Here is a 14,680-nt window from a genome sequence, read left to right as displayed (position 1 = left end):
CCATCATGGTTCTGTCCTGCTCGTCCTGCCCTTTAAGGACATGTCCATCATGGTTCTGTCCTGCCCTTTAGGGACATGTCCATCATGGTTCTGTCCTGCTCGTCCTGCCCTTTAAGGACATGTCCATCATGGTTCTGTCCTGCCCTTTAGGGACATGTCCATCATGGTTCTGTCCTGCTCGTCCTGCCCTTTAAGGACATGTCCATTATGGTTCTGTCCTGCTCGTCCTGCCCTTTAAGGACATGTCCATCATGGTTCTGTCCTGCTCGTCCTGCCCTTTAAGGACAATTCCATTATGGTTCTATCCTACCCTTTAGGGACATGTCCATTATGGTTCTGTCCTGCCCTTTAGGGACATGTCCATCATGGTTCTGTCCTACCCTTTAAGGACATGTCCATCATGGTTCTGTCCTACCCTTTAGGGACATGTCCATCATGGTTCTGTCCTGCCCTTTAGGGACATGTCCATCATGGTTCTATCCTGTTTCTGTCCTACCCTTTAAGGACATGTCCATCATGGTTTTATCCTGTTTCTGTCCTACCCTTTAAGGACATGTCCATCATGGTTCTATCCTGTTTCTGTCCTACCCTTTAAGGACATGTCCATCATGGTTCTATCCTGCCCTTCAGGGACATGTCCATCATGGTTCTGTCCTGCTCGTCCTGCCCTTTAGGGACATGTCCATCATGTTTCTGTCCTACCCTTTAGGGACATGTCAATCATGGTTCTGTCCTGCCCTTTAGGGACATGTCAATCATGGTTCTGTCCTGCCCTTTAGGGACATGTCAATCATGGTTCTGTCCTGCCCTTTAGGGACATGTCCATCATGGTTCTGTCCTACCCTTTAGGGACATGTCCATCATGTTTCTGTCCTGCCCTTTAGGGACATGTCCATCATGGTTCTGTCCTGCTCGTCCTGCCCTTTAGGGACATGTCCATCATGTTTCTGTCCTGCTCGTCCTGCCCTTTAGGGACATGTCCATCATGGTTCTGTCCTGCTCGTCCTGCCCTTTAGGGACATGTCCATCATGGTTCTGTCCTACCCTTTAGGGACATGTCCATCATGGTTCTGTCCTGCTCGTCCTACCCTTTAGGGACATGTCCATCATGGTTCTGTCCTGCTCGTCCTGCCCTTTAAGGACATGTCCTCGTGTGTTCCTGTGTCTCACCTGCATCTCTCCCTGGAGCTCAGTCTGGCTCCTCCATCGCTGCCTGGCGTGAAGTGGAAGTCTTCTGCCACCTCGTTCTTGTGTCCCTGCAGACCTGAAAGCCGTCTCAGGGCTGAAAGGCCCGTCTCAGCATGCCTCAGGTACCATAGCAAGACCTCCTGACAGGGGGCGCTGTGGAGCACGGAGATCATTTTCAAACGTACAATTTACATATAGCGTAAAAGTCGGGCTACGAGCCGGTCAGTGTCCCCGCTAGCTCCTCGCTGTAGCCAGCTGGGGCTCCTGCTAGCGCTCCGTTACTTCCCCGCTAACTTCCGCTGGCTGCCTGAAAACCACCAAAGGTAGCGCTAGCTAGCAGCACCGTTTTGTTTCTAGCATGGAGAGACTGTAAAGGATGGGACTGTCTGTTCTATATTTCTATAACTGTAACAAACCCAAAACAACTTGTGTTTGTCCGACTCTCAATACCTGGTCTGTGGCCCTCCCCTTACCACGGGTTCCTCCTGAAGACTAAGAGCACGTTCACACCTGCCACATTTGCTCTGCACTGTCGGACTTCACGATTTCACCCAAGGCAAGATCACAGGTGTGAGAACTCCCCGAACACGGTCCTGACCAAACAGAGGTGTCTCGGTCCGGATCACGTTAAATCATGGCTCGTTTGAGTGTTCGGCCCAAGTAGAGGAAGTTCTATCGGGCTAGGGCTGGGCGGTATGGCCAAAAATTCACATCACATTTTTTTTTAAGATTCTGGCAGTTTCACGGTAAATTTGTAACGAGTAAACACATTGATTCCATTAACAGCACCGGTCAACTAGACAGCAGTGCTGTCAGGAGCCGTCCATAGCCACGACAACAGCAGGAAGCAACAGTTATTTTTTACAGTGTAATACTGGGAGCAGTGGAGCTACTTCCCTGTCAGGGCAACTTGCTTCACTCATGGTTCACACTTTATAAAATGGTTATAAAAGTACAGCGCCGAATTGCATGCTGGGTAGAGTTCGCGCACAAAAAAAAACAGGAAGAGACCGACCGGAAGACACGCCACACAAACAGCTGTTCGCCGCCCAACTTCCCAGCATGCAATTTGGCCTTGTAATTTTGAACCATGAGTGAAGCAAGTTACCCTGACAGCTAAGTAGCTCCACTGAGCTCTGGGTATTAAACTGTAAGAAATAAATGTTGCTTCCTGCTGTTCTTGTGGATATGCACGGCTCGTACATTCGGGTAGCAGCGCGAGGTCAGAGGCATGAACAGTGAGCAGCGTCTATTCAAGGCCACATTGGAAGGTACGTTTACCAGGAAGGGCTGAAGGCTGAGGCTAAATGTCCCCATGTCAGCACATGGGGACATTTAGCCTCAGCCTTCAGCCCTTCCTGGTAAACGTACCCTCCAATGTGGCCTTGAATAGAACCATGTGTTATGGACACAGGGTGACAATGAAAGTAGATCCATTCGCATCCATGAGTTTAAACTTGGTCCTTCTTGAACGTTTACTTTGAGGAAATAAGGCTGTTTCCGTTGGTATTTCTGAGAGTAACGTCCCAGCTAACAGAACAGAGGAACCTGTACCGTAGGTGGGAGACGTTCTGCTTGGTGAAGCAGAAGAGGGAGAAGATCACAGGGAGGACTTGTTCCAGAGCGGCGAGCAGAGGAGCCGACGGACTGTTTCCAACCACCCAGATCTGACGGCAGCAGAGACGACGCGTGAGGATCAGACACAGGAGGACACATGAGCAGCAACACCAGTGGTTAACACCTTACTGCACATACTATACAAGCCAATAACATCTACAGCATCAGGTTATCATTATTCAGAAGATTAAGTAAATGAATAGCGTTTAGCTAGTTTCACTCTTCATTACGACGCGGCACAGAGATCGAATTCCTGCATATTTGAGTAAATATCCCTCAATGTCCCTGTGGAAGTAATTCCATTGGGTTCTTTTCATGAACATGGTCTCCAACAGACACAGTACTGTCAGGAAAGGGACCTTGTGGGTCCACGAGCCCTCACTAATGAGCTGTGTTCAGCGGTCCTCACCTTGTACACGTCATCCACACAACGCGTGAGCTCCCACTCCTCCACAGCGACTTGGACATGACCCTCGTCTGGAAAACACACACATGCAGCAGAGTTCAGCCTGTTGGTGTGGGCTGATCACCAGCAGCTGTTACCACGACGACCACCTCCCATCTGTTCTGCTGGTAGAAGCACAACCTGCACATCTTGAGGATACGTACACGTCACTTTACACTACTGTTATCTGTTTGTCTGAGCACTTTATCTTATACTTCATTTAATACCTATTGCACTGTTGTTGTCGTTGACTGTCTCGTCTAACGTCTCAATGATATGCACCTTCCTCCAGGAAAGATTCCTCGTTTGTGTGAACATACCTGGCGAATAAATGCTTCTGATAACATGCAACTCTTTCTGAAGACAATGACACGACGAGGAGCACCAGGAGGAGTGCATGAGGCTGCCTTCACATCAGGGCCCGGGTTAGAGTACACTTGATCCCCAACGCCCAGTTAGTGGACTGTGTGAATATCAAGAATAATGTAATATCGTGACATGAGACTCTACAGCAGGCTGAGTGGAGTTAGAGAATCTCTTCATCAAAAGGTCCAGAATGTCATATATATATATATATATATATATATATATATATATATATATAATATATAATATATATATATATATATATATATATATATATAGAAGTAGCTTAACAGTTGTATTAATGTCAAAACTGACTGTTATTTCAAATATTAAACAATATTTACTGTCAGATTTTAAATTTAGAGGGATGAATTATAAATAATATATACTCTGATAATAAACAAATGATCGTTTCTCATTTAAAGTTAAATAAGGGCTACATTTTAAAATAAAAAGGTAATTTATATACTGCCCGGCCCTGGATGTGGTGCACTAAAGTGTGACAGCTCAACTCAAAATCTAAATTTCCGTGGTGTGATGAAATGGATAATCGGCAAAAAGACAAGTGAGCCTAATCTTCGATGAAGTCACAAACCATCACACTACCACCTCAAACTTCATCATCATCATCATCAGATCTAGAGAACATGGGACCGGTTAGTCCACCAGTGAGCAACAAGTCGGCATCTATAACATTCTCATGACCGCTTGTTGTGAAAGGAGTTTGAAACGCATGCTAACACGTAGCCGCAGCCGCTAGGAGGCCACAGAGGTGTGGACCTCGATGATGATCTCCTAAAAAGCTTCTTCTCTGCATCTGAATGACATGAAACTGCTTCAAACCAACAGCCATAAATAAGACAGTGTGGTGATGGAGTGAGACTGGAAGATGAAGCACAACGACTCTCTCCGCTCTGAGCGTAGCGGCTAACACGTGGTGTGGAGGCCGCGGTACTGACTGGACGCAGCGCTGCAGCGGTGGAGGGGAGCGAGCAGAGGAGTGAGCAGGAGCTGCCGGGCCACGCCGGGCTTCTCCTGCACGATGAAGAGCACCGCCCTGGTGGCCACGCGCTGGTGCTGCAGCGCCGTCAGCTTGTCCTTGAAGTGCAGGAGGTCGAGGATCTAGACGACAAATACAACCTGAATGAGCAAAGTCTGACGCAGTCCAAACTCATTCATCCATGACTTTAACCCAAATGCCATGACAAACATTTAGTGAAGTCTGGGTGTAAACAGTAAAAAGTGAGTAAATGTAGTATTTAAACTAACAATGAGAACACAAAGCATACAGTAAACCTTAAATGACTCAAATGAATGAGACAATAGTTTGATTAAAAGAATAAACATTTATATAGATGCCTGTATGTATGCCTGCTTATATTTTGAGTCTTTCTTTTAAAAGCATATTCATTATTTCACACTCAGCGTAAATGAACGTCATGAACACATGAATATAACACATTTACATTTTACTACACTTTTTTTTTTCTTCAAGGACTTTTCCAGGTTTTCCATGACCTTAAGAACCCTGCAGCGGTTCTGCATTTAGGTCACTGTCTGACTGCCCCATACTGAAGGATGGGTTTAGTGTGTGTGTGTGTGTGTGTGTGTGTGTGTGTGTGTGTGTGTGTGTGTGTGTGTGTGTGTGTGTGTGCATTGAGCTGACCTGATGACAGACGTGTGTGTAGTAGGCGTCTGCGGAGGCGGACTGCTGAGGGCAGGTCCCCAGGATCCTGGCCACGCCGTCACACTTCCTCCAGTCGGACTCGCCCCCTAGAGGACAGGACCGGCGTTTCACTGAGATCTGGGTTCATCCAGTAGAAGTTCCTCTCGCTAAGAAGATTAAAAAGCTAAACTACAAAATATTAAGCAAATGATTGAGGCAAACAGTGTGACGGAGCCAGACAATGACAATGATGTCATTAGTCTTTACACCCTGCACATCTTTCCTTACACTTGCCACATTCATTGTATATATATATATAAAAAAAAATTATATATATATATATATATACACACACACACACACACACACTTGTTCTAAAGTATTATAATCTGTTTTTTGTTTAACATCTGTATCTATTATGTTTATTGTTTTTATTATATATATTTTATTTATTGTTTTATCCTATGTCTATTGTTATGCACCTCTCAGTCAAAATCTCTCTCTCTCTCTCGCTCTCTCTCTCTCTCTCTCGCTCTCTCTCTCTCACCTGTTGCTCCCTCTTCCCTCCCGCTCACCTGTTGCTCCCTCTTCCCTCCCGCTCACCTGTTCCTCCCTCTCTCCTCCCGCTCACCTGTTCCTCCCTCTTCCCTCCCGCTCACCTGTTCCTCCCTCCAGGACGGCCCTGACTACGGCCTGGACGCCGTGCGGCTGCATCAGGCGCTCCGACAGCAGCCGACCACACAGACGCTTCAGCCAGCTGGGAGCTGAGGCCCGGCTGCTGGCAGCACGTCCGCCTGCACCGGACTACAGGAGGACAGCACTCAGAAACACACACACACCTGTGAGCCTGACAAACACCTGCATTGGGAAATCTGATCCGTTCATTCAGACCAGAGGCTCAGCCTACGGGAACAATCCGGATTTGTGTGTAAAACTTTTCGCTCTTGTTGGTGAATGAGGCTCAATGTGTTATGGGGACAAACTCCCAAACCGCTTATCCTATTCAGGGTCGGGGGCGCTGGAGCCGATCCCAGCTGACATTGGGTGAAGGCAGGGTTCACCTGGACAGGTGTCAGTTTTCAGGGAGAACCCGGAGAACCCGGAGAACCCGGAGAACCCACGCTGCCACGAGGAGAACGTGCCAACTCCTCACAGAAGGACCGCCTTTTTTTTTAATTTACTTTGCTCGCTGTTCTTTCAGGGCTTTGACCCCATTAACATCTCAACAAGGGGCCGCAACACCACAATATAATAATTCAAAATATGAATCACCCCCCCATCCCCAAACACAGACATGCGCACCTGCTTGGGTCCACCTTGGAGGATCAGCAGTTCCTTGATGATCATTGGCTGGTAGACTTTTCCTAGAAGACTTTTCAGGGCCTCCTTGCAGGTTTGACATTCCTCAGCACTGAGCTCCTGCATTTAAAAGTGTGCCACAAAGACAAAATAAAAATCAGGTGCCTTTTATTTGTCTTGTCGTGCATCAAACTGCCGCCACCGCCTGACTGACGCGCTACCTTCCCCTCCTCCGTGCCGCTGCTCTCTGCGCGGCGCGGCTGGTAGCCGAGCTGACACAGCGCCGCCAACACGTCGCCCAGATGCCGCGTGAACACCAGCGTGGCGAGAGACGAAAGCTCTGCCGACTGCAGCAGAACGCTCGTGGTGGTCAGCAGCCTGCGTCCGGCTGCCGGCACCGCCGCGCCGCGGACAAGCTGGTCCACCGCGGCTCCGAACGCCGACCTGCGCCCCAGCGACACGCCCACGCCAGAGGCCAGGTACGGGCAGAGCCCCAGAGAAACCACGAACTGAAGGGCGGCTCCGAGCGTCTGCTGCTGGCCAACACTGAGCACGTCGGGAGGCAGACGCGGCGCCATCTCTGGGGTGCGCTGCCTCGCTGCAGGCGGAGCGGGGCGGCGCTGGAAGAGCTCGAGCTCCGCCGACAGGTGGCGCACTAAGGTGAGGAGCAGGAGGAGGCACTCCTGGACAAAACCCCACGTGGCGTCCTCCGTGTCGCCATTGAACCAGGCCGCCGCCGCCTTCGCCTCCTCCCTCAGCCGGCTCACCTCCTCCAGGCTGCCGTCAGCCTGCAGCCGCTCACGGAGCAGCGCCCTGTTGGCCCCCAGCGATGCCAGGAGAGCCGCTTGGGGCGAGGACTGAGCATCGTGTGCCGACGCTGCTGGAGACAACACAGAGCATTGCATTGTGGGTTGTGTATAGTAATGCTGTGCAGGGTGGCTGATTGTATGTTCAGTGGAGCCGTCACCTCACTCACGAGCCATCAACTCTTTTAAGACTGGCCTAAAAACCTTTTCATTCAGGAAGGCATGTTTTATCTCGTGTTAATTCATTGTCAGCTATTATTTTGTATCATGGTTTGCTTTAACTATGTTTTTATTTGTTTTACTATATATTACGGCATTACGACTTTATAATAAGACTATAAATAATCTATCTTTCATCCCTGCTGTTTTTATATCTTATTTTTTGTCTGTAAATTGCTGCTACTCGACACCAAATTTCCCCTTGGGGATTAATAAAGTATATATTCATTCATATTGGCTCTGTGGCACTGAGATTCTTTTGAAAGAAAAGCGTTAAAAATGAAATGCATTATTATTATCATTATCAGAGACAACGTCACAGAGGGCGATAGAACATGATAACGAACAGGAATAAGTGCTCATTTGTATGGTACTGACTAGCATTCCTCCCACACATAGCTAGCTAATGTTTTACTAAAAGATGCTCCTGATTTAACCTACAACTGGAAAAGTGAGTCCGAAGTTAGTTTAAATCACGCTAAACTTATTTAAATGCACACTTCCACGCATGACATGCTATCGACCCCATGCTGTGTGTTTATAACCATGCTAAACGTGTGCTAATCATTCATTATCTCAGGAGTAACGGTGTAAATGACGTTACTGCTAGCTTCGTTAGCTTCGTTAGCTTCCAAGTTGTCCACTCACCGAGAGGCTTCGTCAGAATATTGATGGCGGAGAGGATAGCTGCAGTCATCTCTCCATCACGTGGACCGCCTGCTCTACAGCGCTGGTTTGTGATGATGCTATCTGCCGCTACAGACCATGGATGCTAACAACAACTTAGGCTGGCGCTGAACATATACGTCATCAAGCATCGTTCCGTGGAGATGAGGTCTGCGCATGCGCACTCAACGGACTCCCTGAAAGTCCGCTCCCGGTCCTCAGCAGACTGGATGACATGAGGAACTGGCTGACAGGAGACTTGGTGAGATAAACAAAGTAAATACTGTATAATATGTGGATAGCAACAGTAATACTGCTATAACGTAAGCCTGTTCAACATGTATTCTTCCTGCAATGTAAAAGGTCTACCATGATATAATTTTGGGGAAGCTAAAGACTTAATGAGGGACTTAAGCCTTTACCATTCTGCTTTTAATTACATTATAGGGAAATATTTATATTTTGCTAATTTTCATTTAAAGTCCCACATTAATAAATAAAGTGCATGCTTTTTTTAAAGTTAGTTTAAGAAAAAAAAAATTACAAATTCACCTTTGGAAAGAGATTTTCAACCTTGAGTAATTTAAGACCCACTGGGGCCTTAATTAACTCAAACTAAGCATTCTGTTTTAAGCATGTGTCCACTTTAAATGACCATAATACATATTCCGCTCCATCACTATGAATCTACATATTTCCTCACCTTTACTGAGGGTTTTCTCCCAAGTCAAAGCCTATGTTCATCACTTATAACTCAATGAGGGCATTTGCCGCTCATGTTCAGTAAAACAATGGAGCTACAGTCACTGGAGGACCAGTCTGGTTGTAGTGCAGCGCCCCCTGCTGTCAGAAACACAATAATAACTGCATTTCACAATACAGTTACTGTAGGACAAATTTCACTAAGTGTAACTAAGAGTACCTAGACTAACTGAATAGGATACAGATAATGTAAAGTGTAATGAACGCTCCAGAGTTAAGAGCAACACGTCCACTGGGTCCTCAGAAGCTTTGCACCATGTTAAGTTAATTTCACAGAGAGAGTTCATAGAATTAAAAGCCATTTTGAAGCAACATTTTATTGGCATCCCGTTTAACAGAATCAGTAGAAAGTCATCTGGAACAAAAGACCTGCAAATGCAGACATTAGTGAGTCAATTGCTTAGTACTGATCAGAGGCATTTGATCAGCTTTAGTAGATGCATCTCACCACAGAGGCCTTCAGAAGGCCCCGCTGGTTGGAGCGTCAGCAGAAGCACTGTGCTCAGAGGTTCTGCTGATCAGTCTGAGTACAGGCATGCGTGGGCGGACAAGCTTTCCTGGGGAGAAGCGGGTTTGAGCAAACACTGCTCTTCCTCGCTGGTAGTTTGACCGAGAGCTGAGCGCGTAGAGCGGCTCCAGAGCGGACGCGTCGCTGAAGACCGGCTCAGGGAGCGTCTCCACAGCGCCGTAGCCGTCAGCCGGCTCAGGGCTCCAGTCGTCATAAGCAGAACCCAGGAGGTCATGTGGAGCGCCATGCCCTGCATTAGGAGAACCCAGGAGGTCATGTGGAGCGCCATGCCCTGCATTAGGAGAACCCAGGAGGCCATGTGGAGCGCCATGCCCTGCATTAGGAGAACCTAGGAGGCCATGTGGAGCACCATGCCCTGCATTAGGAGAACCCAGGAGGCCATGTGGAGCACCATGCCCTGCATTAGCAAAACCCAGGAGGCCATGTGGAGCGCCATGCCCTGCATTAGCAAAACCCAGGAGGCCATGTGGAGCACCATGCCCTGCATTAGGAGAACCCAGGAGGCCATGTGGAGCACCATGCCCTGCATTAGGAGAACCCAGGAGGCCATGTGGAGCGCCATGCCCTGCATTAGGAGAACCCAGGAGGCCATGTGGAGCGCCATGCCCTGCATTAGGAGAACCCAGGAGGCCATGTGGAGCGCCATGCCCTGCATTAGGAGAACCCAGGAGGCCATGTGGAGCGCCATGCCCTGCATTAGGAGAACCCAGGAGGCCATGTGGAGCGCCATGCCCTGCATTAGCAAAACCCAGGAGGCCATGTGGAGCGCCATGCCCTGCATTAGGAGAACCCAGGAGGCCATGTGGAGCGCCATACCCTGCATTAGGAGAACCCAGGAGGCCATGTAGAGCGCCATACCCTGCATTAGGAGAACCCAGGAGGCCATGTGGAGCGCCATGCCCTGCATACACAGCCTCACGTGCACGCTCCTCAGGACTGCGGTGTCCTTCTCCGAAACTAGCAGAGCCAAACGCATTACCGGTAGCCATGTTGCTGCTGCCGACACGGCCAGATCGTGCCCAGAAAAAGGCGTCTTGAGGAGCAAGTCCAGCAGCTTTGTGAGAGCTTGGGTTGGGTAGACTTAGGAGAGGGGAGCTGCTGCCAGGGTCAGAACTCACACCACTGCCACTGAACCAACTCCCAGGAGAAAGCGGCGGCCACATGAAGCTTGGCTCCGCGCTGTTCGCACTGTGGTCTGTGGAGACAAACCTTACTTTAGTAAACTGTGGAGCCCATATGGGCTCTATGGCAGATATTGCTATAAAAACTGTATAGTTCACTTCTTCATTTACTCATAACCAGTAACATATAGACTGATATTTACACATCTGAACACACAACTCACATAATACTCTTTTATTATAACACCAACATATTCAAATAGCCCTAGTGGTTGCAGAGATACACCTTTATTAGTTTGGGTATGACATTTGAGCAGAGGCCTAAAGATAGGTGGTGTTCAAAAAGTCATTGGTCCTTACCTCTTCCCATAGGGAAACATGTGATGCACCCAATTAGCAGAGAGGCAATCCACAACACCCTGCAAAGAATAGACAGCCTTTTTAATTCATACATTTTAGTGGCAATTTTAGATTTTCAAGTAATTAACTTACCTCATTCTAGCACAACTAAGTTAATACCTTGAAGAATAAGGACTTGTAAGCACACCAATACTACCTTCAAAGGATGAGAATAAAGGTTAAGCCAACAATGAGAAACATCATGCTAATAATAAACTCTTTCTCTACCTGCTAACAGCTGTACAGATTTCAACAGACCTCTCTATAGTGCTAACTAAGAGCTCCCTTTAAATGACTGTGTGCTGTGGGAGGTGATGACTTAGTGGTAACAGCTGGTGGTGAAGGACACCTGCTGTGTGCTGATTGACCTCTGATTGACCTCTGATTTACCTCTCTGTTGAAGAGCAGACGCTGGCCTAAAGTGAGCACCTGTCTTTGTTCAGGGGTGAAAAAGATCACTGAAAACTCAATGCTTGAATACTGCACATAAATATATGTTCCATGAAAAGGTGTCTGTTAGACATGGTGGTCTCTGCTCTTCTTCCTCTTATCTTTGTTTTAAATGATTAGGCTGCCAATAATCTATGTTAGTGTTATTAGGCTCGTTCATAGCTGCTTCTCCCCTTGAATCCAGAGAGAACAGCGGCCGCAGCAGGAGGCGTTGACAATAAACTGAGGTCAAGTCAGACAGTTTTCAGCTGACTTCAAAGTAAACACAGGAAGTCACAGAAAAAATGACTTCCTGTTAGTTCCGATCTGTAGGCTACTTGTAGTTTACAGATCACATTTGGATTTATTCATATGTGTTTATAAATATATATTAATGTAAAATGTATGTGTAGCTGCATCCTTTGTTATTTTTATGTCTGCCTGTGAAATACATTACTACTGGTTTTATGTGAGTTATAATAATCAGATTTTGTATTAACAACCACACAAAATATGTTTAAGATTAAACATGAGACTAATAGTCAATAATCCAGCGTTAAGTATTACAACTACACATAAAATAAGGATTTTCTACAGCACGTGGTGTTTGTTGTCAGATCTAAGAGCCAATCAGCTCTCTGATGTGGGACAGCCAGGTGTTTCCCATCATGCACTGGGCCACGCAGTCGGTGGAGAGCTACTGCGGCGCCTGGCTCTAAAATCGACGGCCGCCTTGATCTCGTGAGAGTATCGTTGGCCACGTGTGCATGACGTCAGAGCAAGTCGGACACAAATCCACCCAGCATGCATTGCGCGCCGATCGCCGGTGATCAATTCTGCGCAGAACTGGATCATCTCAAACAAGCCTATTGATATCATCTCCTATGATAAGACCCGTACCAGCAATGAATTGATCCCACTGACAGGTCAGTGCATCCTGAGCGTCATGAAAAACATATCAATGAGCAATCGGTTTGATGTAAACAGAAGAAGAGCAGTTGTATGTAGCCAGCAGTCATTTCACACATAGAAAGTTCAATTGAACAATATCTCAAAAATATTTATTGTCAGATTTAAAATTGAACTGGATGAATTATAAGTAATACATACTCTAATAAATACATGATCTTCTCTCATTTCAAGTGAAATAAGGACTGGATTAAAAAATAAAATACATAACAGAAAGCTTTAAAAAAAGCTGAACTGAATTGTTCTGCATCTTAAATTGAGTTAATTCAGGTGTGAAGTGATGTCGCCCATAAAAGCCACAATATTATATTATTCTCATCTTCTAATAAGAGAACATGTGTGCACAGAGACTTCATCAGTGTTGGACAGTGAATTATTGCGTTAGGATTCTGATCATATTGGGCTCTTAGATGTATTTTCTGTGCCTTCATTTGGGATGAAGGTCTAAAGAGTTGTGCTTTGTCTCTGTTCGAAGAAAAACTTATTTACGCTTGATTAGTAATGTTTTTATGCTACCTTCAGATCATTAGCAAGGTACATTAGTCAGTTGTATTAGTAATACAGCCAGTGACTTCTGATTGAACGCTCACACAGTTTTGAATGCTCACATCTCTGACGTTGTCAGCTGATAGGGACAAGAGACTGAGGTATCAGTAGGTCTCTTGTTGAAGAACAGTATGGTTTTCAGCTTTGTGACTTCGGCCCTGACCAGCCACTCTATCAAGAGACAAGGAGGGACTCATGATGGAGCCATGACGGCGTCATGGGGCCCTCTGTCTATTGATAACATATGTATTTAAGAAGGTAGTTTTCTCTCTGTCGGGAAGCAGTTCAGGATGCGCATTTGACATGTCATGTTGTGTACTTCTGTAACTATTTCTCTTTGCAAAGAATAAATGTCCTGATCAATGATTTTACCTCAAGGTGTCGAGTAAATGTTTCTAACAGTCTCACATTGCTGCTGTTATTTATCCCACGTCTCTGATCACATGAGACACTCTGGGTTTGAACTGCCTTCAGGAAGACTGAACATTAAGAGTCTGTCCGTTCTTGGTTTCAGGTTCAGCTGTCCAGATCTCTCTCCTGTTAGCTGGTCATGACATCATTCACCCATTCACACACTGATGGGAGGAGCTAAGGTTCCACCTGCTCATCAGGACTAATGAACATTCACACACCATAGAACAGCTACAGGAGCAACTTGGGTTAGTGTCTTGCCCATGGGCACATTGACATAACTATTGGAGCCGGGGATCAAACCCCCGATCCACAGTTGCCTGTAGATGTCACTTGTGTGTTATGTATTTCTTTTCCTGTGGGACCAACATGTTTTTACTACCAACGCTGGTATGGTACATTCTAGCCATAGTTTAAAAAATGACAAAGGTGCCTTCCCTTGGACCGTTGACTGATCTGCAGACAGGTGCAACCTGACTCATCAACTGATAGCAGATTTCAGATTCACTACTTTGTTAGCTGCTGCTTGAATGAATGACAGGTTAGTTGACATTAAGTAAATAATATATTGTGTTATGATTTGGGTTAGAGAATGTTCACATATTGAGCTATGATTTGGGTTAGAGAATGTTCACATATTGAGTTATGATTTGGGTTAGAGAATGTTCACATATTGTGTTATGATTTGGGTTAGAGAATGTTCACATATTGAGCTATGATTTGGGTTAGAGAATGTTCACATATTGAGCTATGATTTGGGTTAGAGAATGTTCACATATTGAGCTATGATTTGGGTTAGAGAATGTTCACATATTGAGCTATGATTTGGGTTAGAGAATGTTCACATATTGAGCTATGATTTGGGTTAGAGAATGTTCACATATTGAGCTATGATTTGGGTTAGAGAATGTTCACATAGTGTGTTATGATTTGGGTTAGAGAATGTTCACATATTGAGCTATGATTTGGGTTAGAGAATGTTCACATATTGTCTATGATTTGGGTTAGAGAATGTTCACATATTGAGCTATGATTTGGGTTAGAGAATGTTCACATATTGAGTTATGATTTGGGTTAGAGAATGTTCACATATTGAGCTATGATTTGGGTTAGAGAATGTTCACATATTGAGCTATGATTTGGGTTAGAGAATGTTCACATAATGTGTTATGATTTGGGTTAGAGAATGTTCACATATTGAGCTATGATTTGGGTTAGAGAATGTTCACATATTGTCTATGA

The 14,680-nt window shown here is 46.0% G+C and overlaps 1 protein-coding gene across 1 annotated transcript in view; it reads right to left on the bottom strand.

The window, feature by feature from the left end:
- The window catches only part of tango6 (transport and golgi organization 6 homolog), a gene marked incomplete at its 5' end in the record, with an annotated part of 30,996 nt that extends 22,693 nt beyond the window's left edge, over positions 1 to 8,303 (bottom strand). The window contains 9 exons of the mRNA XM_079223091.1: positions 1,171 to 1,341; positions 2,743 to 2,855; positions 3,215 to 3,282; positions 4,576 to 4,738; positions 5,283 to 5,389; positions 5,942 to 6,086; positions 6,585 to 6,701; positions 6,803 to 7,461; positions 8,255 to 8,303. Coding sequence (XP_079079217.1) covers positions 1,171 to 1,341; positions 2,743 to 2,855; positions 3,215 to 3,282; positions 4,576 to 4,738; positions 5,283 to 5,389; positions 5,942 to 6,086; positions 6,585 to 6,701; positions 6,803 to 7,461; positions 8,255 to 8,303 — 1,592 coding nt within the window. The remainder of the gene's footprint in view (positions 1 to 1,170; positions 1,342 to 2,742; positions 2,856 to 3,214; positions 3,283 to 4,575; positions 4,739 to 5,282; positions 5,390 to 5,941; positions 6,087 to 6,584; positions 6,702 to 6,802; positions 7,462 to 8,254) is intronic.
- Between the last annotated feature and the right edge of the window lie 6,377 nt (positions 8,304 to 14,680).

Source organism: Taurulus bubalis (assembly GCF_910589615.1).
Source record: "Taurulus bubalis genome assembly, chromosome: 9".
NCBI lineage: Eukaryota > Metazoa > Chordata > Actinopteri > Perciformes > Cottidae > Taurulus > Taurulus bubalis.
Note: the sequence above shows the minus strand (reverse complement) of the source record. Positions and strands in the feature narration are given on the sequence as shown.